The 25,469-nt window shown below is 37.6% G+C and overlaps 1 protein-coding gene across 21 annotated transcripts in view; it reads left to right on the top strand.

Annotated features, from left to right (window-relative positions):
* The window catches only part of CEP128 (centrosomal protein 128), a 475,965-nt gene that overhangs the window by 366,152 nt on the left and 84,344 nt on the right, over positions 1-25,469 (top strand). For all 21 annotated transcript variants that reach the window (XM_070065330.1, XM_070065327.1, XM_070065329.1 and 18 more), the window contains one exon: positions 25,002-25,051. In XM_070065330.1, coding sequence (XP_069921431.1) covers positions 25,002-25,051 — 50 coding nt within the window. The remainder of the gene's footprint in view (positions 1-25,001; positions 25,052-25,469) is intronic.

Below are 25,469 nucleotides of genomic sequence, written 5' to 3'. Positions count from 1 at the left end.
GCCTCCAAGATGTTAATCTGAATACTCCTTCCTCCAGAGGACTAATGCTGTGTCCTCATGTGGCAGAAGGGATAGAAGAACGAAAGGCCTACCTAGTTTCCCTTTGGCTTTTTTATATGGGCACTAATCCCATTGTAAGTGTTCCAGCTGTTACATAATAACAGCTTAAAGACCCACCTCTTAATACCATCACAGTGAGGTTTAAGTTCCTATACATGAGTTTTGGAGGGACACATAAATTCATGGCTCGGCACTGGGATAAGTAGAGTAGAAAGGGCACTGCAGTTAAAAGGAAGAAGACCTAGATTTAGAAGTTCAAGAGAGCAAGATATATTAAAGCAGTGGAAAGAGTTTAGTATGACTACCCTGTGGAACATGGTAAAGGTTGGTAAAAATGAGTCTGGAAAATTAAACTAAGCTCATCAAGAAAGGACTTTTTTAGATTTTGCTGTGTATGTGAATTATATCCTACAAATAATGGCAAATGGGTGAGCGTCTTACACATGGTTAGATAAGTGTTGGAAGAAAATGAGGATATGAAATGGGATGTGGTTTATGTTGCATAAAGTTCAGTTTTACAATATAGGAAGAACAGAATTGGAGTCTATGCAACAAGTATGTACTCAGCACCTGCTCTATGAAGGACCTGAGATACTTGAGGACCTAAAACTACACAGTCACTGGCATCACAGTATTTACATTCTAGTGGAGAGGAGAAGACAAGATAATTAAACAAGATGTAGGTAAGGATCTCTGTGTCAAAACTACTCTGAAGAAAATCAAACTAAGGTCAAGTGGAAGGGACAGATATGTATGCACTTTTTAGGTCAGAGAAGTTTGTTCTGATCCATGTGACCTGAATGAAGTGTGATCTGAATGGATTGCATGCAAAGTGTGGTCTAGACAGAAGAACCAGTCATGGCAAAGACCCCAGGTGGTGTTAATGGCTGTGGGGCTGGAGCTGAAACTGCAAGGTGGCGGGTTGTAATAATGAGTGTACAGAGTACCAGGGAAAGTATGGTGGAAATGCAAGAGTGGGACTTGAGATCAACGTTAGAAGGGAGGAAAGCTGTTTTGTAGTCTAAAGGCAGTAGTGTTGAAACACCATGTTAAAGAAATTAGTGGATGCTCTAGTGTCTTTTCTCTTCCCTTCTACCCAAACTTTTGTGCACCTACCACAGTGTACCTAGGTGCTCCTGCTCTTTATGCCCACAATGGTTAATTTGTAAAAATGGTTCTTGGAAAGATCAATAGTGATTTTGTCCAAGTAAAATTTGATAAAAGAATTTTCAAAACTTTGTATTTATGGTAACATACTGCTGGTAGATGGTCAGTCCATCTTGGTGTATGAGATTGTTTTAAACATTGCCTGTAAAATTAGGGTTAGTTTTATAAATTATGTCAAAAGGAGGTATTTCTTTTTTTCGGTCTATATTTTGGTTTGTGTTTTTCTTGTTAACTGAACTTTCTCATGATTACCACTTAATCTCCTTTATCTGCCTCTTTCTCCATTTTTTTAATATTATTTTAGTTACCCAGTAACTGGTCATATGAATTAGGTATCTTCATTCTCTCCCTAGTATATATCTGTTTTCTTTAGTGTACATATTTATTTTGAAAATTATCTGCCTTTTTCTTTAGATACAGATTTTGATATTGTTGGTAAATGTGTTATATACGTAAATATTTATAGATGTAGATATAGATATAGACAAATGTACCAGAGTCCTTTGAAAAGTTAAAGGAAAATGAAATTAGAAGTTGAGAGGTAGGAGTTTTCTGCTTTTCCAGTCAGGATGCTGGTGAGGGTGCCTGTGTCCCACATCGGAGTACCTGTGTTTCATTCCTGACTTTGGCTTCTGATTCCAGCTTCCAGCCTGAGCAAACCCTGGAAGGCCCTGGGTGATGACTTGTGTAATGGGTTTCCTGTGTGAGAGACTGGATTGCCTTCTTGCTTCCTGGCTTCTGTGCAGCCATCAGAACCAGTAGATCAAAAAGCGATTCTCTCACTGTCTTTCTCTCTCTGTATACCCACCTCTCACTGTTTGTCTCTCTACCTTGCAAATGAAAAACACAATTATTTTGGAAAAAAAAAAGTTGAAATCTATGCATATTAGTATGTACCCAAACAGTGTTACATGACTGAAGTGACGAAAAGGAAGAGAATGTGTGTTGTTAAGGATCTCTTTAGGTTCAAGAAGTCTTTTTGAATGGGAGGATATTTGAGCAGAAATTATGTATTATACCCAGCATGGCATGACATAGTGTCCCAGAGTCAAGCTCTTCTGCTTTCTACTTCACATTTATATATGAAAATGCAAGGCAAAGAGGCCATTGTTAAAGAGTAGAATCTTTGCGGTCTGTTGTAAACACATAGACCTGCCTCACCCTTAGGGGTTAGACTGCAAGTACAGTATGTTCTGTTCCTCAAATAAAGATAGCCTTTTGTACTTTGTGGAATCTAAACAATGAGCATTTTCCCTCCATTCCCTGCCTTTTAAACCTGACGCTCTCCAGCCTGTCAGTTGTGATTATATGTACTGTTCCCAGCTAATGCAAATAAGAGGAATTGCTGATGGAAAGGGGAATTTTAAGGAGGCTTCCAGAAATATTGTGGCAACATAAAATTGATTCAATCAGTATGCTGGTGGTGTTCGCAGAGGCCAGCTTCTTTGACTGTATCTACAAGTCATCACCACATCTAATTTGGGATCCACATTTTTTGCATTTTCAGAATCTCAGGTTTTTTTTTTTAATTCAGTTAAAATGCATTAAACCTAGAAGCAAAAGAAGGGCAAAATGCCTCTGTCATTGTTGAATAATCAACCCTAGTAGGAATGGAAAAATTAATTAAAATCTACGAAAATGAAATGAGGAACCTCTAAAGATAGGCAGTGTAATGTGGCTACTTTTAATATGACAATTTGTTAATGGACTAGGCTGTTGTTATCATTATTAAAAATTAGTTGAGGCTTTTTTTAATGTTTATAGTAGCTGCTAATTAAAGTGAGCAGCGACCTGTGACATTATCCATGAAAATCATTTGCCATCTGTACGTAATAAGAAAAAAAGCCATGCATTTGAAATGTTTCTTTTCATGCTATAATCTTAAACTGGAGACTGTTCTGATGTACTTTTAGTTTTCTATTCATTTTCTAATCCCTTCTGTTTATATGAGACATACATTGTTAGTTCTCATTAACAGTAAGGGTTTTGAAAGCACCACAATCCTAACCCTTCCTTCATGAATTGGTTTTGGTAAGCTTGAATGCCCCAAAACAGTTCTGTTTGAAGGCTACTTTGGGAGAAGCTGTACTTTGATGACATTTTTGATATTTCATTGCCTTGACATTGAAACAAAAAGAAAATGCTCTGATGAATTAAAATATTTCTGCTATATAATTCATTTGTGAGAAGATGTACTTGGTGTTGTTCTACTCTCGGATGAAGCAGTGACTTTGTTAGAATTTAAAAGTACTCTGGCTAAGGAGATACAGAAGAGTTGCTGTGATTGTGAGGATTGGAGATTAAGAAAAAGAGACTTACAATTATCTGAAGTGTATTTACCCTGTAAAAATAAAACAGACAGATCTTAAAGGTGAGTGAGAATGAGTTGTTAGATATCCTTATTTTTTGTAAATGATTCTAACAATGGGAATAATTATTTAAACTAAGAATCTGTGTTTCTGAAAAGTTTGTGAGGAACAATTGTCATCCACATTAAAATTGAATAGTTATTACTCATACAGATTGAGCCACTCAACTAAGGTAACAGTTAATCATGAGAGACTAGGCAGTAGCCTACCAAAATACACTGCTGGAAGTTTTGATGCTACTGGTTACAGTTACTGGTCATATGAATTAGATATCTTCATTCTTTCCTTGGTATATATCTGTTTTCTTTAGTGTACATATTTATTTTGAAAATTATCTGCCTTTTTCTTTAGATACAAATTTTGATATTGTTGGTAAATGTGTTACATACATAAATATTTATAGATGTAGATATAGATATAGACAAATGTACCAGAATCCTATGAAAAGTTAAAGGAAAATGAAATTAAAAGTTGAGAGGTAAGAGTTTTCTGCTTTTCCAGTCAGGATGCTGGTGAGGGTGCCTGTGTCCCACATCGGAGTACCTGTGTTTCATTCTGAACAGGGATGTTTGCAATGTTTAATAAAATCTGTTACCTTATGGATAAGCCTATGGTCGTTAAGAAATGCTAAGTTTCCAGTTTGACAAATCTGTTCAGCTACCTAATGGTAGTGGAAGAATTAGAAATCAGCTTCTAAATCTCATTCTGGTATTGTTCCACCCTGTTACATAACCTTTGAAAGGCTTGATGGAAGCTTTTCCATGGACTTGAGCATTCCATGGACTTGATTAGCCTGCATAGCCATGGATTTTGTTATTGTCATCCTTTTTGTCAGGTTATCCCAGTTTGGGATAGTTTTCTGCCTTCTGGAATTGGAATTTTTCAATTATTTAAAGAAAAATAGAAGGGACAACATAAAGGAAGTAAATGTAAGGTGCAATGAAGTAAATTTTAGTTGTAGCTTCAGAAAAATTACTTTGAAGTGTTGTTAGTAGACCTATTTTGTGTCCTCTGGCTTATCATTTAATATACTTATCTTGAGCATTAGGTACCATGTCTGTGATGTTTCTGTATCTTCCCAGGATAGCAAACTATTGAGCTTCTGGCTTTCCAAGGTGTCATAGTAAAGATGTAAAGACTGGAATACAGAAAATAGGTAAAAAGGTTTCCCCTTCTCTCTGCTCCCATAAATGTTTCTTCTATGAATACTTGAAAGAAATTCCAATTTTAGTGTTTTCTTAAAAATTCATTTAGTAAGCAAACCTTTCTTATGTATATGTAATATTCTTAACTAAAGCCCCTACCAAAGAGTTTGAATCTGACAGACAACAATGCATAAAATATATATAATAATTACTTGAATAAAATCAGAAGCAAAGCAATCTGGGAACACAGAGGAAGTAATATCTCCAGAAATTTGAGTGTTGTTATAGCATGGTATGTCTTGTGAAAACTAAACAGAGGATATTTGCTCGGGGCTGGCAGTTAAAGAAGGTGGATATATTCTAGGCAGTGATTGGCAGAAAGGACATTACACCATGATGTTGCCATGATAATAGAACATAATGTTCTGGGAAGCAAATGTGTGGACAGATCCTATCAGCAGCATACTTAGGAGCTTGAACTTTACCTAAGGCATAGACAGTCCTAGTCACATTTCACTATGCCCACTATCCCCATATTCATGGAGGGCATCAAAATTGAATGCAAGAACTTTCCATTGAGCTCAGGCCCTTGCATATGGTACATAACTGTATACTCCAGGAAGCTATTTCTAATTAATCACCTGTCACCACACTGTGGAATCAAATACTACAAACATCTTAAAGCTGCAAATATCTCAGAACTAAGAATGACATAACTTTGTGTTTTAGATTCATCGCTGTGGGCAGTATAGTAGAAAGACTGAAGTGCTAAGAGACTTGGGGTAGGGAGTACAGGGAGGATGCTGATATAATCACATGGGTGAGGATTTCTGGAGACCTTTAAAAGTACAATGAATGTGCAGGACTTGAAGATGCATCATTACTTTTCTGAAAGTTTTAGTAAATAATTTTTTTTTTGTTTTTACCCATGATAACACGTTGAAATGCAGTAAAAACTGCATTATCTCTTTCACAGCATTGTACTGTATTGATCCCCAGATACTGAATCTGCAAGAAATGAATTAGTTTCTTGTTTGTAAGATATGGTGAGGGAAAAGCAATTATATTGTAGAATCTCAGTCTTCAGAACAGAATACCATATCTGGGAGGATATTGATAATATTTATCCTGTCAATAGAAAGTTCTACTCCAGTATTTTTCTCTTGTTAAGCAGGGCTCTCTAATCATCAATACATATTTTATATTCTTTCATGATTTCATAGTAACGATATGAAATAATGATTGTAGTGATTAAGAAAGTTATATGCATTATCACAATCATTATAACAATGCTGTAACAATTTGTCCCCATTTTAGAGTGGGCAAAAAAGAAGTACATGAATGATTGTGTATCCAAATGACTCTGATGCCAAAACTCATGCTCTATATTCTGTTTATAAAAAGAATAGTAGTGTTTCCTATGTCTTTTTTTTTTTTTACAAATTAGGTGTGATTCATATAAAATAAAACTGAACTTTTAAAAATATACCTTTTAGTATATTCACAAGGTCATGCAGCCATCACCATTATGTAATTATAGATTATTTTCATTCATTCAAAAAGAAACTCCTTAACTTTTAGTGCTTATTCCTATTCCCTTCTCTCTAGCCTCTGGCAACAAGTAATCTACTTTCTGTCTTTATGGATTTACCTAATCTGACCATTTCATATAATGAAATCATATAACACAGTAAGAAATACCATATTTTGAATTTCCATTGATCATGTGATGGGAAGTTGGGTTGCTTCCATCTTTTGACTATCACAAATAATGCTGCTGGCCAGAAAGGCTACTGTCACATTGGCTGAGGCACACTCTGGAGCCAGGACACACGAAAGACCTCATCAGTAAATGGCAGAACTGCTTCCTCCAATTCAGTCTAAAGCCCTTTGGAAAGTGAACTTTCTGGACCTCCTTAATAAGCACCCGGTATCCCTCAAGTTTTGGTATGTTATGTCTTTGCATTATTTGGAGAGGTTCTCATAATTCCCCCTTTGAATTTCTTCTCTGCCCATAGTTATTCAGAAGTATGTTTTTTAATTTCCACATATTTATGAATTTCCCAAATTTCTTCCTTTTTTTATTTCTAATATCACTCTGTTATGGTCAGAAAATGTATTTTTTAATAGTTTCAGTCATTTTAAGTTTATTCAGACGTGCTTAATGGCCTGTCGTATGGTCTTCCCAGAGAGTGCATCGTCTGCTGTTAGTGGGTACGGTGTTCTATAGATGGCTTTTAGGACTAGTTGGTTTATACTGTCATTCATATATGCCATTTCCTTGCTGATATTTCTTCTAGTTGTTTTATCCCTTATTTAAAGTGTGTGTGTGCTTCAGGGTTCTCAAGAAAGCACCAAAAGGAGAAGCAGGTGTAGGTACCTGAGGGGTCTTCAGAAGGTTCATGGAAAATGTGCATTATAACCAAACCATAGGTAGACTTCAAAAGTTTTAGTATCCAAATAAACTTATCTTTAAATTCCACTTTTGTGTGAACTTTTTGAATTCCTCTCATGTATCTATATATATGAAAGTATGTGAGGGGATTTATAAGGGAATTGGCTTACATGGTGATGGAGGCTGAGACATTCCCTGACAGGCTGTCTGCCATGGCAAGCTTGGATGACTATATCATGGCTTGATCCAAGTCTGAAAGCCTAGTACCAGGAGAGCCTGTGTTATACTTCTGAGTCTGAAGGCCCGAGAGCCTAGGAGGTCTCTGGTTGTAAGTCCTTGTGTCCAAAGGGTGTGTACCCTGCAGTTCTGATGCCCTTGGGAAGGAGGAGGAGCGCTGCAGCACCAGGAAAGAGTAAAAGGAAGATTGTTTTCTTTTCTTTCATTTTTTTCTAAAATTTTCTTTATTTATTTGAAAGGCAGAAAGATCTTTAAATTCAAATTCAGTTATAAGAAATAATACAGAGATCTCTTAATACATAAAGAGCCCTTTACCCATTTTTCACAGTGGAAATAGCTTTTAAAACTATTATATACAATATCACAGCCAGGATATTGATAGTGATACAGTCAAGATACAGAACATCCCTCCCCAATGTAAAGACAATTCATGTTGTCTTTTACAGCCACCACAGTTTAAGTATAAAAGCTTTCTCCCTGTGTATATTTTTATCTTTCCTGTTTATTAGTCTCTGAAATGTTTCCTCTACATACATTTAGAATCATACAAGATGTTATTATAATCTTTGTTTCAACCATCAAAACAATTCAGAAAAAAAGAAACTATTGTATTTACCCATATTTTTGCTTGTGTTCATTCTTTCTCTCATTTTCTAGGATTCTTTGTTTTATCAATTCTTTTCCATTTAGAGAACTTCCTTTCCATTTAGGTCCCCAACAACAAATAATCTTAATTTTTCTTCCAAAGAATGTCTGGATTCCACATTCATCTTCACAGGACAAAGGATTGTGGGTTGCCAGTATCTTTCTTTTAAAATTTAAAAAATATTGTGATTTTCCTTATGGCCTCTGTGGTTTCTAATGGGAAATTCAGTATTACTCTCATTGTCTTCCTCACTCAGCTAACATGTTGTTTCTGTCTTCTGCTTTAAAAAAAAAAAAAAAAGCAGAAACATTTTATTTAAGGAATACAAACTTCATGTATTTAATAAATACTACTTCCCACCCTACCTGCCCTCTCACCCTTCTTCCTACTCCCTCTCCTATTCCCATTCTGATTTTTCACTAAGATCTCTTTTTAATTAACTTTATTCACATAAGATTATACTAAATGAAGAGTTCAACAAATAGTATGAAAAAAACTGTTCTTCAACCGTTGAAACAAGAGATGTTCAGTCATTTCAAAGTGTCCATTTCACTTCTAGATTACCTTTTAGGTACTCTGTTAGTTACCACAGATCAGGGAGAATATATGATATTTGTCCTTTTGGGGACTGGCTTATTTCACTAAGTATAATGTTTTCCATTTGCATCCATTTTGTTGCAAATGACAGGATTTCATTTTTTAACTGCTGTGCAGTATTCCATGGTGTAGATATCCTATAATTTCTTTATCCCATCTATAGTTGATGGACTTTTGTGTTGATTCCATATCTGAACTATTGTGAATTGAGCTGCAATAAACATGGGAGTACAGATAACTCTTTCATATGCTGATTTCATTTCCCTTGGGTAAATTCCCAGGAATGGAATGGCTGGGTCATATGGTAGGTCCTACAGTCAGATTTCTGAGGTGTCTCCATATTATCTTCCACAGTGGCTGTACCAGTTTACATTCCCACCAACAGTAGATTAGTGTACATTTTTCCCCACATGCTGGCCAGTGTTTGTTGTTGATTTCTGTATGAAAGCTCTTCTGCCTGGAGTGAGGTGAAACCTCACTGTGGTTTTGATTTGCATTTCCCTGACAGCTAGTGATCCTGAGCATTTTTTCATATGTCTGTTGGCCGTTTGGATTTCCTCTTGAAAAGTGCCAATTTAAGTCTGTTGTCCATGTCTTAACTGTGTTGTTTGTTTTATTGCTGTTCAGTTTCTTGAGCCCTTTGTATATTCTGAATATTAATCCTTTATCAGCTGCAAAGTTTGCAAATAATTTTTCTCATTCTGTAGGTTGCCACTTCACTTTGTTGAGTGTTTCCTTTGCAATGCAGAAGCTTCTCAATGTAATCCCAGTTGTCAGTTTTGGTGTGATTGCCTGTGACTTCTGGGGTGTCTTCTGCTTTTTTTTTTTTTTTTTTTTTTTTGACAGAGTGGACAGTGAGAGAGAGAAAGAGACAGAGAGAAAGGTCTTCCTTCTGTTGGTTCACCCCGCAAATGGCCGCCACGGCTGACGTGCTGCACTGATCCAAAGCCAGGAGCCAGGTGCCAGGTGCTTCCTCCTGGTCTCCCATGGGGGTGTAGGGGCCCAAGCACTTGGGCCATCCTCCACTGCCTTCCCGGGCCACAGCAGAGAGCTGGCCTGGAAGAGGAACAACTGGGACAGAACCGGCGCCCCAACCGGGACGAACCCAGGGTACCAGCGCTGCAGGCGGAGGACTAGCCAAGTGAAATGCAGTGCCAGCCTATAAAGTTTTAAATTATATGAATTTACAAATTCATTCTGGAAAAAAATAATCTCCTAAGTTTTTCTCTGTAATATTCAATTTATTTGAGACAGATACAGAAATAGCAAGGGACAGAGAGCATGCTCCCATCCTCTGGTTCACACCCGAAATGCATGCCATAGCCAGGACTGGCCCCTAAGCCAAAAGCTAGGAGCTCAGTCAAGATTGTCCACATGTGTTACTTGAAACTCAGTTACTTGAGCCATCACCACATTCTTCTGAAGTCTGCATTAGAAGGAAATTGGAGGGGCCAGTGCTGTGGTGTAGCAGGTAAGCCATTGCCTGCAGTGCCAGCATCCCATATGGGCACCAGTTCTAGTCCTGACTGTTCCAGTTCTGATTGCACTCTTTTCCTATGGCCTGGGAAAACAGTAAAGGATTGCTCAAAAGCTTGGGCCCCTGCACCTTTCTGGGAGACCTGGAAGAAGCTTCGGGCTCCTGGCTTCGCATGGGCACAGGTCCAGCCATTGTTGCCATCTGGGGAGTGAACCAGTGGATGGAAGACCTCTCCCTCTCCCCCTCCCTCTCCCTACCTCTGCCTGCCTGCCTGTCTGTCTCTCTCTCTCTCTCTTTCTCTCTCTTACCCTCTCTCTGCCTCTGCCTCTCTGTAACTCTGCCTTTCAAATAAATAAATAAATAAATCTTAAAAAAAAAAAGAAGGAAATTGAAGTCATGAGTCAGAACCAGGCATGGAACCCAGGCACTCTTATTTGGGATGCAGGCATACTTACCAGCATCAGTAACTTCCAGGCCAAAGTCTGCCCCAATGAGTTTTTGACGAGCTAATAGTACTTGTTCATAATGCCTGAAGTGAAGGAACTTAGAGTTTTTGAGTCACAGATGACGACAGTGGTTGAAATTTTGCCTTTAAGGGACTCACATCACTGTGTCTACCTTGTCACAAGTTTTTTCACGAGACTTTCATTGAATTACATGCAACCTATGTGGCATGCAGTACAACCTATAAAGTACATTTCGATTACCAGCTATTGTGATTGTAAGTAAATGTTGTGTGCCCTTAAGTTTTTTTTTTTAGTAGAGTTTGTCACTTAATGAAATTTCTAAGGTGCATTAATTTCCTGATGCTGTTCTAATGAATTGCCACAAACTCGGTAGCTTCAAATAACACAAATGTGTTTTATTATAGTTCTGGACATCAGAAGTCAAAATGGATCTCAGTGGGCTAAAAAGCAGAGTGGTAGCATGTTTTATTTCTCAGTGGAAGTTTCTTGGATGCAATCTGTTTTCTCACCTTTTCCCAGCTTTGAGAGTCAGCCTTCATTCCTTAATTCATGCCATATCTCCTCCAGTTTCAAAGCCAGCCAGGATCAGTTGAGTCTTTCTCACAAAGCCTTTTGATTACATTAGACCTACATGAATAATTCTGGATACTCTTATTATTGTGATTAACAACATTAGTTCCCACTTTCTTCCTTATCCCATTTTGTTGCTCACAGTACTTTGTGAAGCAAGAAAAGACTTACTATGTTCCGAGGTTTTATAGATGAGAAGATCGACACAAAGAGCATTTAAGAGATTTTCTTAACCAGATGTAGATGGCAGTAAAGTCTAAAATTCAGTACAAGTCCTATGCTTTCTTTTGTTAGTCTGCTGGATGACAATATATTGTTGTTTTATGGAATATATTTACATTAAATCTTTTTTAAAAAGATTTATTTATTTACTTTGAAAGTCAGAGTTACACAAAGAGAAAAGGAGAGGTGCAACGGCTGGGGCTGCACTGATTTGAAGCCAGGAGCTTTCTCCTGGTCTCCCACATGGGTACAGTGGCCCAGGGGCTTGGGCCATCTTCCATTGTTTTCCCAGGCCATAGCAGAGAGCTGGATCAGAAGTGGAGCAGCTGGGTCTCAAACCGGTGCCCATATGGGATGGCCGCACTGCAGGCAGCAGCTTTACCTGCTACGCCACAGCGCCAGCCCCTACATTAAATCTTTAAAGAAAAAATTTTGGGGGTCCAGCACAGCAGGTAAAGCCACTGTCTTCTGTGCTGGCATCCCATATGGACACTGGTTCAAGTTCTGGCTGCTCCGCTTATGATCCAGCTCCCTGCTAATGCTCCTGGGAATGAAGCAGAGGATGGCCCAGGTATTTGGGCCCCTGTACCCATGTGGAAGACCCCGAAGAAGATCCTGGTTCCTGGCTTTGGATCATCCCAGCTCTGGCCGTTGCAGCCATTTGGGGAGTAAACCAGCAGATGGGGGATCTTTCTCTCTGTCCCTCTGTAACTCTGCTATTCAAATAAATAAATACATCTTCTGTTTTTCAAAAAGAAATAATTTTGTAACATACAAACACTTTGAATTGAACTGAGCTGTGATAGTTGAACTCTCAAGTGGCCTCAAGCTGGAAAGAGATGTCGGGAGACAAATGAGCATAATTTGCCTTAACTTGGATTTCATTTAGTAGCTTAATTTTTTTTGATGACTCCAATTTTTTAGATTTTTTTTAATTTGACAGATACAGTTAGTGAGAGAGAGAGAGACAGAGACAGAGAGAAAGGTCTTCCTCCCATTGGTTCACCCCCCAGATGGCCGCTTCGGCCAGAGCTATGCCAATCGGAAGCCAGGAGCCAGGTGCTTTTCCTGGTCTCCCACGCAGGTGCAGGGGCCCAAGCACTTGGACCATCCTCCACTGCCTTTCCCGGGCCACAGCAGAGAGCTGGACTGGAAGAGGAGCAACCAGGACTAGAACTGGCGCCCATGTGGGATGCTGGTACTGCAGGTAGAGGATTAACCAAGTGAGCCATGGTGCCAGCCCCAATGACTCCAATTTTAAAATTGATTTAAATTTCAAAATTTTTGGAAATTTTTTGTCATGTAACTTTCACTGTCAAATGTTAGGTTTTGTGTATATGCATCATACACAAATGAAAATCATCTCTAATCATTCACTTTCCTAAGGGAATATATCAACCTACTATGCAAAATTGGGTAGGAAACACCGATATTTATAAAACTCTAGAAAGAGATTGCCTCTTTTTCAGCCTGGAGATTATTTACAATGTGATATGTCAGATGTAAACACATATGTACATGTTGTCTGTGTGTGAATTACCAGAAGAGACACAGATGGTATTTGACATTGAGCTAACTCTGTAACCAAGTGCACTCTATACAATACCATTATTCCTTTCCTATTGCTCATAAGAATGAGAAGCTAAGAGATTATCTCTTAAAAAATCCAAATTTAATTAATCCAAGAATTTGGAAAGACTAAAAAGCTTAGATCTCATTCAGTAGTAGGTCCATCAAGAAAATAACATAGATTTTTATAGTTTCTGCAAACAAGGAGTGACCAAAGAACAAGAAAGAAACTTCACCAGGCTCATGTACTTCTTGAATCTAGAAGTAGAACAGAGTCTAGGGTGAATGGCCTCCAACCTAAAGAGTTTAAATAATAAGCAAACTTTCCATTAGGTGAATGCAATTTGGACATAATGCATGTAGGGAAAATGTGTGATTTTTATGCCTGGTTTTCAGCATATGGAACTTATTCTTAAAGTAGCACTTACAGTAGATCATAAGGTTCTCATGCACATTTTGCTGTTGGTCACATATATGGCCTTTGACCAAGGAACTCTCAGGACAATTTAGAATGACTTTGTGCCCCAATAATTTTTCTACCAATATAAATCACCAAAAAATTAATAGTTGAATGGGTCAGAACTTTCTATTTCTGGTATTTCTGGGTGCTAGAGCCAAAAGTGAGATGGAATGGGATAGATTATTGTACTATTGTCTGTATTACAGAAGTTTTGTGAGTAAGAGGTTGTCAAAGTTTGCAGAAATTCAAAGAAGAAAAGGAGGAGGAGGGGGAATAGGAACATGAGCAGGGGCAGGGTATGGTGGGAAGTATCACTATGCTTCCAAATCTGTGTATATAAAATACGTGAAATTTTTTCCACCTGCTGTAAATAAAAAAGTGGAAAATGTCAATAGAATTTAATTACCCTCAAATGAAAATATGAATACCTGTATCTGGATATTTGACTCCATACCCAAGACAGGCAGTGAACTCTGAAACTCATTTACGAGACCAGTTGGGCTCCATCCTTTGACCAGTATGTTATCTCAGGGTCTGAGAGAATAGCCATACTTGGCAAATGTTTTGCTGCATTTTAACCTGTGGATTCTCTGTGGTAAGCCCTGATGAGAAGATTCTTAACTCATTGTGATATATCCGGATATGTACCTCTGGGTGGCAGTAGATATGGCAGAGTTGTAAATAATTTAACTTCATATAATAGATAGATTCTAAAGGCAGGGAAATTAAGAGGTCTTTCCCTTTGTTTATTTTAAATGAAAATTGATTATGTTTTACCCAGTTTCCTGATTTTACCACAAATGTTTAACAGTGATTTTTTTAAAAACTGTAATAGAAGCTAACCTACTTATACACACATACATATAATACACCTGCACATATATATGAGTATTTGAAATTATATACCAGACACTATTTTAATTTTTTTGCATATGTTAATTTTTTAAAGATTTATTTTTATTTATTTGAAAGACAGAGTTACAGAGAGAGGTAGAGACAGAGAGGTCTTCCTTCCACTAGTTCACTCCCCAAAGGGCCACAATGGCCAGAGCTGCGCTGATCCGAAGCCAGGAGCCAGGAGCCAGAAGCCCCTTCTGGGTCTCTCACGTGGGTGCAGGGGCCCAAGGACTCGAGCCATCTTCTACTGTTTTCCCAGGCCATAGCAGAGAGCTAGATAGGAAGAGGAGCAGCTGGGACTAGAACCAGTGCCCATATGGGATGCCAATGTTTCAGGCCAGGGCTTTAACCCGCTGCGCCACAGCACCAGCCCTTGCATATATTAATTTAAAGGCAAACACATTTGATTGTTTTTGAGGTATGTGGGGTAATATAAATTGTCTTATTGATGTACTTTTACCTTATTTGCTTTTGCTAGCATAATAAACTGGGAAAAACTTTTGCTGGCCAATGTTATACTAAACTGAGAGGCTATTTAACTATCATTCATTGAAACAGATTTTTGGTATGTTTGTTTTCTTTTTGAAATATCCTCTATGTTATATGCTGAATATTCCTTGCCAGAATAATTACTTTCTCCAGGGTCAAGGTATTTGCTTTCCATCAAAGCCACATCTTTTGACGTCATCTCCCAAGGTGAAATATTTTAATGTGGATGACCAGTAACTGTAGATCTTCTCGTGTATTTTTGATGTTATACAAGTGCTCTGATTAAGTTTCCTTTGAGTTTGTAAAGGCATTAGAAAGTATGTAGGCACTTACGGTAGAACTTGGAATACAAGTTCTGGACACAAATACTGAATGCAAATACTGAAAAGTACAGGGAAGCAGTCACTGCTTTGTGGGGAAGAATGCGGGAGCTTCCTCCAGCCTGGGAGCCCCGGGCACTGAAAGAGGCGTGTGGTCTCTCGGAATTCAGTCCTCAATGAAACAGGAGGAGGTTAGATCAGATCAGTGATGTTTCACTCAATATGATGGGGAGCTTTTCAGCTCCACGTTGTTATCACAGGGAAGGGGGTGTGGTGAGTTGGCCTCCAGGTGCTTTGCTTCTGTTCCTCTCAAAGCAACAGCCTTTCAGCTTTTTAACTTATTTATGATATGTATTAGAGTGAGTGTATTACATTATATGCAAAATGAAATTTTACTTCTTTAAGACACATGAAAAGTCTGGCATTAGATTATTTCTATTGTTCTGTCCAGAAAATGTCAGTGATCCCAGTAACTGTGTAGCCATGGAGGAAAAACAGAAAAGGATAGTTGTTTTCCCATATAACTAATGTCATAAGTATCTGGAGTGCAACTGTGGAATGCTTAAGTCCATCATCATCTTGTGTGCCCTATTAAGGGTTGTAATGTGTTTTATTTGATTAATTTCATTATACCATGACCATCATCATAAACAGGAATTGTATACATTTCCTTTTTAAAAAATATGGAGCTCTTTTGACAGTTTACATTATCCATTGTTTTTCATAAATTTCAGTATGCAGAGTAAATTGAACAGGAGCACTGAGGGAGGTATAGAAGTCGGAAGGTAAATGCCTTTCTCTAGCCTACAGTAATTAATTCAACATATGATGTTGCCAGTGCTATTGTGTCCAGTGCTATTGTCATAAATGATGTTGTGCCTGAAGCCTCTATAATTTTCTCCCCATTTTCAGCTGGTCTGAGTTACAATATTCATTAGATATTTCATAGTAAAAGTTAAAAGAAAAAATAGTCATTACTAAACTGTGTCTTCAGCCTTCCTGTGAAGGGTCAGCTTACTAGATGGGTGTGTTACTCATGCACACACCTCGTCATGAGTGCTTTTTATAAACAGTAAGTAATCTATCCACTTCCTTAGCTACCCAAATCAAAGTAAAAAGTGTCAAACCCCTTTACACAGCCAAACCACTGGTTGCAAAGACTGCAAAGGAAGTGGTACAAAACCGTAGTAGCCAAAAGCATGGTCATGATGCTTTATTCTAAGTATGCCAAAGAAACGCAAAGTGGAACAAAAGAAAACAAAACAAAACTACAGGATTCTCTAATTTTTATCCACGATGTAGTGGGGTTTTTTATATGGAATTTGCACCCCTTTTAATGACTGTATGTCGTAATGAGTTAGTGTCAGCTATTTTAAAAAATTGAAACCAATCCAAAAAAATACAAAGAGCTGCTGCCCTTTTCACTGAAAATTTTTCATTAAATAATGTTGATGGACGCACATGTGGTTGCCACAATTTTTATAGCAATTGAATTGCTGTTTGTATGGAACAGCAAATCAGAAAATAATAAAGGCAAATATAAACATGTCACTGGTGAGCAAGGAAGCAGAGTAGCCCTTTAGCTTTTTCCATGCTTATCATTTGTTCCCAAATACGTGACAACAATGACGATTGCTCATTATAATGAAGGGCACAAATCCCACTCAGTTTTCACAGCATTATGCCTCTTCAGTCATGGAGAGGTTCACTTGTATACTCTCAGCACATGTATACTGTTTGTAGTAGAGTGGTATCTCATACCAGTCCCCAGTATCCATGTTTCATGACTACAGGTTAGTAGCCTTCTTCATTCCAAGTGCATGTACCTGAACAACACACTAACAAGTGAGCAATTAAAAAAAAAAAAAAACAAGTGAGCAATTGCACAGGGCAGTGATATAGATAGAAAAAGGAATTTTAGGAATCCAAGTTGAGTATCAGAGGTAGCAACGGAGGCAATAGTTAGGGGTGATATCATGTAAAGAAATGAAGCCCTGGTTATTGACATTAGAGAACTCTTAAAGCAAGTCAGAGGAATAATATGTGTATTTAAATCTATTATTTAATTATAGATTTATATAGATAATTAAAATATAAATGTAAGTATTACATATAGATATATACACATCTGAAGAAGTGTACAATTGAATACTATCTAGTATAAGTAAGAGGAGGAGATAGGAGAGCAAGCTCTGTATGTGACTCTATTGCTAACTAATCCCAGAGAAATAATTTACATTCTTTGACCTTCATTTCTTCATCTTTGTATGGTCGAATGAAGTGTTTTTTGTGGGGTAGACAGTTCTTTTAAACTTGAAATTCTCCAGATTTATAAATAAAGATATGATTCAATCTAACCGTATCCCCAGAAACTTTTAAAAATGAAAATAACTCAACTAAAACTAATTTAAGCTACAGAAAATAAATATGTATATGTTGAAAGTCCAGGAGTTACGTGGGTTTCATGCAACTCACTCTCTATTTTCGGCTCTGCTTGATTCTTTGCTGGATTTGTTGTTGCACAAGTTTTCTCACCATACTAGACCGTACACCCTTGGAAGTACACCAGGCTAACACAAGTTTGTGGCTTTAGGAGAGGTAACAGTCTCCAAGTCTCCATTTTGGGCTCTAAAGGATTCCTACTAGCATTACTTAGCTTATATGCTTTGACTTGCTAGCTGACCCATGACTTAGTTTCGTGACAGGACAGATTTGTTAGACCCCCTGCCTAAACATTTCTCAGGAATCACATGGAGAAGAGGAACCAGAAGTTCTCAAAGACCAGGAATGTGACACAAAGAAAAAAAAAAAAAAAAAGCAGATGCCTACATACCAATGATACAAGTGAGTAAGAGAATCAGTAGAGAACAGAGGAGAGTTATATACAAGGATACTTCAAAAAGTTCATGGAAAATCAAACTGAAAGAGTTTATTTTAGTGGAAAAAAATTTTTTGAGATCCATGCATATGGGGATCTTAAAACATTCATGGAATATGCATGTTATGACAAACTATGGATTTCAAAATTGTTTTTGCACTAAACTTTTAATTCTGTTTTCCATGAACTTTTTGAAGCATCATCGTATCTTCAATGCCAATTGTAGGATTTCTTCTATAGGGTTTTTGTTTAGATTTTACTCATTTGAAGGACAGAGTTGAAGAGAGAAAACCAGAGAGAATGAATCTTCCATTTGCTAATTCACTCCCCAAATAGCCACAAAACCTAAGGCTGGACCAGGCTGAATCCAGGAGTCCAGAACTGCATCTAGGTCTCCCATGTACTTGGCTACCCTCCACTGTTTTCTTAGGAGCATTCATAGGGAGCTGAATCCGACGTATATTAGCTGGGACCCAAAACGTTACTCAGATTTAGGATGCTGGTGTTCCAAATGATACTTTAACCTGTGATGTTACAACTTTAGTCTCCTATAGTTTTTTTTTCCCCCAGATGACCAAATCAAGCATAATCATTGATATCAGCTTTGGTGGAAAAACAGCAAGGCCTTTATGGATTTGGAGAAAACTGAAAACATATTTTTTAACATGGAAAATTTTCCTTCTCTTTATTTTTCCTCCCAAAGAAACCTTTTATTTAAGGAATACAAACTTGATGCATTTCATAAGCACAACTTTAAGAATATAGTGATTTTCCCACCATACCCACCCTCCAACATCCTCTCCTACCCCTCTCTCTCCTCCCTCTACCATCCCTAGTCCCATTTTCCACTAAGATCCATTTTCAATTAACTTTATATACAGAAGACCAACTTTATATTAAGTAAACAGTTCAACAATTTGCAAAAAAAATCTAAAACAACAACTATTCCTCAATAGTTGAGACAAAGGCTGCTGAAAATCATTGTAATTTGGAGTTAATTTAACTTTTTTTTAGAAACAATTTTAATTTACTTTAAAGTAGCACCCAAGAATAATATATCTTTTGCAAGCACTTAGACATAATTATAATACAATTCTTTGAGCACAGGAGTCCTGCATGGGAAGTTAGTATACAGTGACTGTTGTTGTTAATTTAACAATTAGCACTCTTATGTATGATGTCAGTGGTCACCCAAGGCTCTTGACATGAGCTGCCTTAGCTATTGAAGCCTTTTGAATCCACAAACTCCGTCAGTATTTAGATAAGGCCATAAGCAAAGTGGAAGTTCTCTCCTCCCTTCAGAGAAAAATACCTCCTTCTTTGATGGCCACTTTCCACTGGGGTCTCACCCACTGAGGTCCTTCATATAGAATATTTTTTGCCATAGTATTTTGGCTTTCCATGTCTGAAATGCTCTTGTGTGATTTTTCAGCCAGATCAGAATTCCTTCAGGGGTGATTCTGAGGTCAGAATGCTATTGAAAGTGCTTGTCATTCTATGAGTCTGCTGTGTGAATTGCTTCCCATGTTGGAGCATTCACTCCTTTTTAATTCTAACTATTATTACTACCAGACATTCAATCCAATCCATATGATCATTTTAACACTTAAGGTTGTATTTTTATCACCCAGCCTAAGGGGATTTGGGGTCCCATGGCAAGTTTTTAAACTGTACACTTAAAACCAAGTCCGTAGGAATGTATGCAGAACTATTACAGCTTTACAGTTCCAAACTTCATACACTTCATAATTACAACTTTAAGAACATAGTGATTCTTCCCAGTGTGCCTGACTTCCCACCCATATTCTCACCCCTCTTTCTCCTCCCTCTCTTATTTTTTACTGGGATCTATTTTCAATTGACTTTATACACATGTTTAATTCTATGGTAAGTAGAGTTCAACAGATAGTATACCTATTAATAAAAACTGGTACTCAACAGTCAAGACAAGGGCTGTACAATTCATTGCTTCTCAAAGTATCAATTTCACTTCTACAGATTGCCCATTAGAGGCTCTATTTGTTATCACAGGTCAGAGAGAACATATGATATTTATCCATTTGGGACTGGCTTATTTCACTAAGTCTGATGTTTTCCAGATTCATATATTTTGTTGTAAATGACCAGACTTTATTTTATTTCCACTGTATAGTATTCCATAGTGTACAGATCCCATAATTTCTTTATCCAGTCATCACTTGATGGGAATATGGGTTGATTTCATTCCTACCTATTGTGAATTGACTGCAGTATACATGAAGGTGCAGATAAATCTTTCATAGGCTGATTTCATTTCCCTAGAGTAAATTCCGAGAAGTGGGATAGCTAGGTCATATGGTAAGTCCTACATTCAGATTTCTGAGGTATCTACATACAGTCTTCCATTACCAATGAACATTCCCACCAACAGTGGCTTAGGGTACCTTTTTCCCCACATCCTGGCCAGCATTTGATGTTTGTTGATTTCTGTAGGAAGGCTATTCTAACTGGGGTGAGGTGAAACCTCGGGTCTTGATTTGCATTTTCCTGATGACTAGTGATCCTGAGAAATTTTAAGTGTCTGTTGGCCATTTGGATTTTCTCTTTTGAAAAATGTCTCTTTAAGTCCTTTGCCCATGTCTTAATTGTGTTTTGATGATCTTTTGTATTTTTGTTTCAATTTTGTTTATTTTTTTTCAAAAAAACAGATTTTCATTTTGTTGATCTTTTGTATTTTTGTTTCAATTTTGTTGATTTCTTCTCTAATTTTAATTATTTTTTTCTCCTACTAGTTTTGGGTTTGGTTTGCTGTTGTTTTTCTAGATCCTTGAGATGCATAGATAGCTCATTGATTTGGTGTCTTTCTAATTTCTTGATGTAGGCACCAATTGCTATAAACTTTCCTCTTAACACTGCTTTTACTTTATCCCATAAGTTTTGATGTGTTATATTGTCATTTTCATTTGTTTCCTGAAGTTTTTTGATTTCTCTTCTATGATTTCTTCAATGATTTCTCCTGTTCATTCAGGAGCATGTTGTTCAGTCTTGATGTGTTTGCGTACCTTCCAGAAATTCCTGAGTTGTTGATTTCCAGCTTCATTGCATTGTGGCCTGAGAGGATATGTGGTATGATTTTGATTGTTTTTGTATTTGCTGAGAATTGTTTTATTGCCTGCATGTAGTCAACCCTAGTCAGGTTCCATGCACTGGTGAGAACAATGTGTATTTTGCAACTGCAGAATGAAAAGTTCTGTAGGTTATTTGGTCTATAGTGTCAATTAACTCTGCTGTATCCATGCTGATTTTCTGTCTGGTTTATCTGTCAGTTGCTGAAAGTGGAGTATTGAAATCCTCCATTAGTATTGTATTGGAGTCTATGTCTCCCCTTAGATCCCTTTATATTTCTTTTAAATAGCAAGGTGCCCTGTAATTAGGTGCATATACATTTATAACAGTTAAATCTCCCTGCTAAATTGATCCCTTAATCATTACGTAGTGCCCTTCTTTGTCTCTTTTAACAGTTTTTGTGTTAAAATGTATTTTGTCTGATAATAGGATGGCTATACCAGCTTTTTTTTGGGTTTCTGTTAGCATGGATTATCTTTTTCCATCCTTTTCCTTTGAGTCTGCATGCATCTTTGTTGGGGAGATGTACTTCTTGTAGGCAGCAAATAAATAGGTTTTGTTTTTTAATCCACTCTGCCAGTCTGAGTCTTTTAACTGGAGAGTTGAGGCCATTTACTTTCAAGGTCACTGTTGATAAGTTATGACTTTGACCTGCCATTTTTCCATAAATATTCCTATTTTTTACTTTGGATTTCCTTTGTACTTTTCCTTGGAGATTTCCTTTCTTTACCTTCTTCTGTAGCTTTGACCATATTTCTGTGTTTCTATATGCAGCACATCCTTAAGCATCTTCTGCAGGGCTGGACAGGTGGTGACAAATTCTCACAGTTTCTATTTGTCATGGAAGATCTTTTTGTTTCACCTTTATTCCTAAATGAGAACTTTGTTTTAAATTGTTCTAATTCTATGAGGTTTTTATAGATCTGCCTTATTTCTTTACATTTTATCAGATGAAGTGTGTTTTGCTACATAAGAGATCCAATACCAATTATTTATCATGTTTACTATAACCTTATTGACTCTGGAGAAATTAGATTAGTTTTCTTTATGGTTGATGGATCTCAGTATGTGTCACTGCAGTTCTGCTGCACTATTTTTTTTTTTAAGAATTTTTTTTTTTTTTTGACAGGCAGAGTGGACAGTGAGAGAGAGAGACAGAGAGAAAGGTCTTCCTTTTTGCCGTTGGTTCACCCTCCAATGGCCGCCGCGGCTGGCGCGCTGCGGCCGGCGCACCGCGCTGATCCGATGGCAGGAGCCGGGAGCCAGGTGCTTTTCCTGGTCTCCCATGGGGTGCAGGGCCCAAGCACCTGGGCCATCCTCCACTGCACTCCCTGGCCACGGCAGAGGGCTGGCCTGGAAGAGGGGCAACTGGGACAGGATCCGGCGCCCCGACCGGGACTAGAACCCGGTGTGCCGGCGCCGCTAGGCGGAGGATTAGCCTAGTGAGCCACGGCGCCGGCCTCTGCTGCACTATTAAACAATGCAGTTTCTTACAAAGGATTCATCTCTGAGAACCTCCTAATGTCCACAAGTAGTAGAGCAAAATAGACAAGTACTCAACGGAAAAAAGGAATGATTTTACATCTTATGAATATTAAGCAGAGTTTGTCTAAACGCACAATTTACTGAAACCAGTTAGAGTATACATCGGTTGTTTTCATTTTTCTGGTATATATCCTTCCTTCTTCTCTAACAGTATCCTAATTTAGCATTTGGAAATTATCCTTTCTGTTCTTATGCCAATCTTTTCAGGATTATTAATGAAAGTACTCCATACTTTGTCTTAGTTAAGTAGTAGGTGAGAAATCTAAGCATGGTACACGAGGTATTCTCTTTGTAGAATTCTTTTCTTTATTGAAGGGACACAAAGATTCCAAGAACACAGAATAAAATGTCTATAAGTTGATGCCACATATATCCCTATCTATCCATACCTGCTCTAATGGTTATTCCCTTCAGAGACTAGATTCTCTTTCCTTATTTTTCTCTTAGTTACTCCTGTGTCATTTTAATAAATTTAAATTTTATTCTCAGAAATTACTCTCAGTTAGCAAGTGCTTGGTACTCAACCATCCCAAGTTCCATTTATTTAGCTCATGATTTTGTTCGTTGGAGTTTTGTTCGTTGGAGTTGGCATTGGACTCAGCTGGACAGTCGGTTTGTCTTGATTGGTTTCCCATTTGAGTCATTTTATAGTCATCTTCAGGTCAGATGGGCAGTTATGCTTCTGAGTGTTTGCTGGGTGCCAGATAGAAGAATATGCAGAGTAGTTGTGGGGAAAATGATCCTGGGTCATGCGTTTCTTGCCATTTAAAATATTTGCTTGGGTTTGTTCATATGGTGGTGACAGGGTTCCAAGAGAAAAGGTAAAAATGCACAAGGCTTAGAAGCCTCAATGCAGAGTGGCACAGGGTTGCCTCTGTTATGTTCTGTTAGCCAAATCAAGACACTAATGTAAGAAGCAGAGAAAAATGATGTATGACCTCTTATTAGAAATAGCTATAGTATTAAAATGCAAATGAATAAGGATGTAGGAACAGGACTGAACTAGGACACTTAACCAACTTTTTTTGTATACTTTTAGCTAAAGAACCTGATATGCCAACCAAAAACATCGTAAATACACCCTAAATCATTTGCATGTTCCTCTAACTTTGTTGATTTAACTGATAATGGAAAGTTTGAGGTAAAATCAGTTCTTCTAAAGGATGTAGAATAAAAACCACCTCTCTTCCTTAATTTCAGAATATTATGTCATAAGAGGACCACTAACCACTCTCCATTGTTCCCTTCTGAGTTGTTCAGTCTCAAGGAGTGATCGTTATCCATTGTATCATCAGCTAGACCTCTGAAAGCTTCAGTATATTGCCTGCCCAGCAATGACATAAGACTAGCATGACTTTGCCAACCATTTTATTACTGCTTCCTGCTGTATCTAGTGTAGCACTTGCTAAAAACATTTACATTTGCCTTTCTGGGATGTATATTGAATTTCTGTAAGTTGTGTTTTCCTTTTATGTAGCATAGCCTCTTGGTAAGCTATATCAATCACAGAGTAAAAGGCAAATACTAATATTAATGTGCACTGCTGTAGGTGTTTCTTGCCAGTTTTCATCCAAGTTCTGACTCAGCCCAGCCTTGTTTAGGTTTGTGAGATCTAATAAGATCATAGGACAGGGTGGTATAGCTGCAGGCAGAAAATTCTGCTTGCCAAATATATTTCCCTTTATAGCAAGTTCATAAATTAATGTAGGGCACTGAGACACCTTGGCTGTATTGCTTGCACTGAGATAGAATTCTTTGCAGTTGACTACCTTCCCTTCCAGCCACTAATTTCTCTGCAATGGTGCCAAACTCATGGTTAGCTGTAGTTTCAATGCATCCCACCCTCTCAGTGTGAAATGATAATTAGTATGACTTTATAGTTGAAGTGGTGATCTACTTCCATTAATAATACCTATTATTCCAAGGTGTTTTAATTTGCTTATAAAAACTGACTCTGGGGGTGGAACTTGGCTTGGAAGCTTGTTTTAAGAGCAAATGGTATGTTTCTAATTTTTCTTTAAGAAGAAAATGCTTCCCTTTGTTTTAAAATAAAATTTGATGTTACTTTTGAGCTCTGTAAGCATTGTACACAATTCCTAAAATATGGCTATGATTTTATAGTCGTGACTGATTTGATATCATCCTGTGGTAGATCAAGTAAAGCTGGAATCTCCCAAGGCTTCTCAGCTCATTTAGGTTTGGCAGGATCCAGAGTTCTTCCTCATCTCATCAGGAGGGATCAGTGGGTCTTTCCTTTGCATTTGCGTCTCACACTAATACAAATTTTCTCCCTACACATGTTTATAGAAGCCATTGGCTGAATTACATTTCATGTATTTTTCACACTGTATTTTGATGGATGTTTCCTCCTTTTTTTTTATTGTAGATCTGCTGCAAGAGACCCAAAGGAAAAATGAAGAAATGGAATCTCTGCAGGTAAATTCTCAAATTGGGCATGGATCCTCAGGATAAAAACATGTTTTTGATTCCTCTTTTATCCTCTATTATTTTCACATTTACACTACTACAACACCCAAGGTGACAAATACAGTGTCAGGATGTTAAAACTCAAGTTGGAACCTGCTTCATTTAGCAGTCTTTAGGAACTCCTACCGATTAAAGCAAAAAGCTAACTCAGCCCCCATATGACTCTTGAAAGGAACCTTTATTCCTTATGACATTTAAATACACACTGCAGCATTAGCAAATGAAGGCAACTTTCTCTCACTGCCACTGCTCCCAACACAGGACTGATGAATGAGGATGAATTCATGGAATCTACATTTTCAAATGAGAATCAAAAATGTTCCGATTCCACGAATACCGTCTACCAATGACCAACCAAGAATGATAA

Source organism: Oryctolagus cuniculus, chromosome 20 (genome assembly GCF_964237555.1).
Source record: "Oryctolagus cuniculus chromosome 20, mOryCun1.1, whole genome shotgun sequence".
NCBI classification, from domain to species: domain Eukaryota; kingdom Metazoa; phylum Chordata; class Mammalia; order Lagomorpha; family Leporidae; genus Oryctolagus; species Oryctolagus cuniculus.
This window is presented reverse-complemented; position numbering and strand designations above follow the sequence as displayed.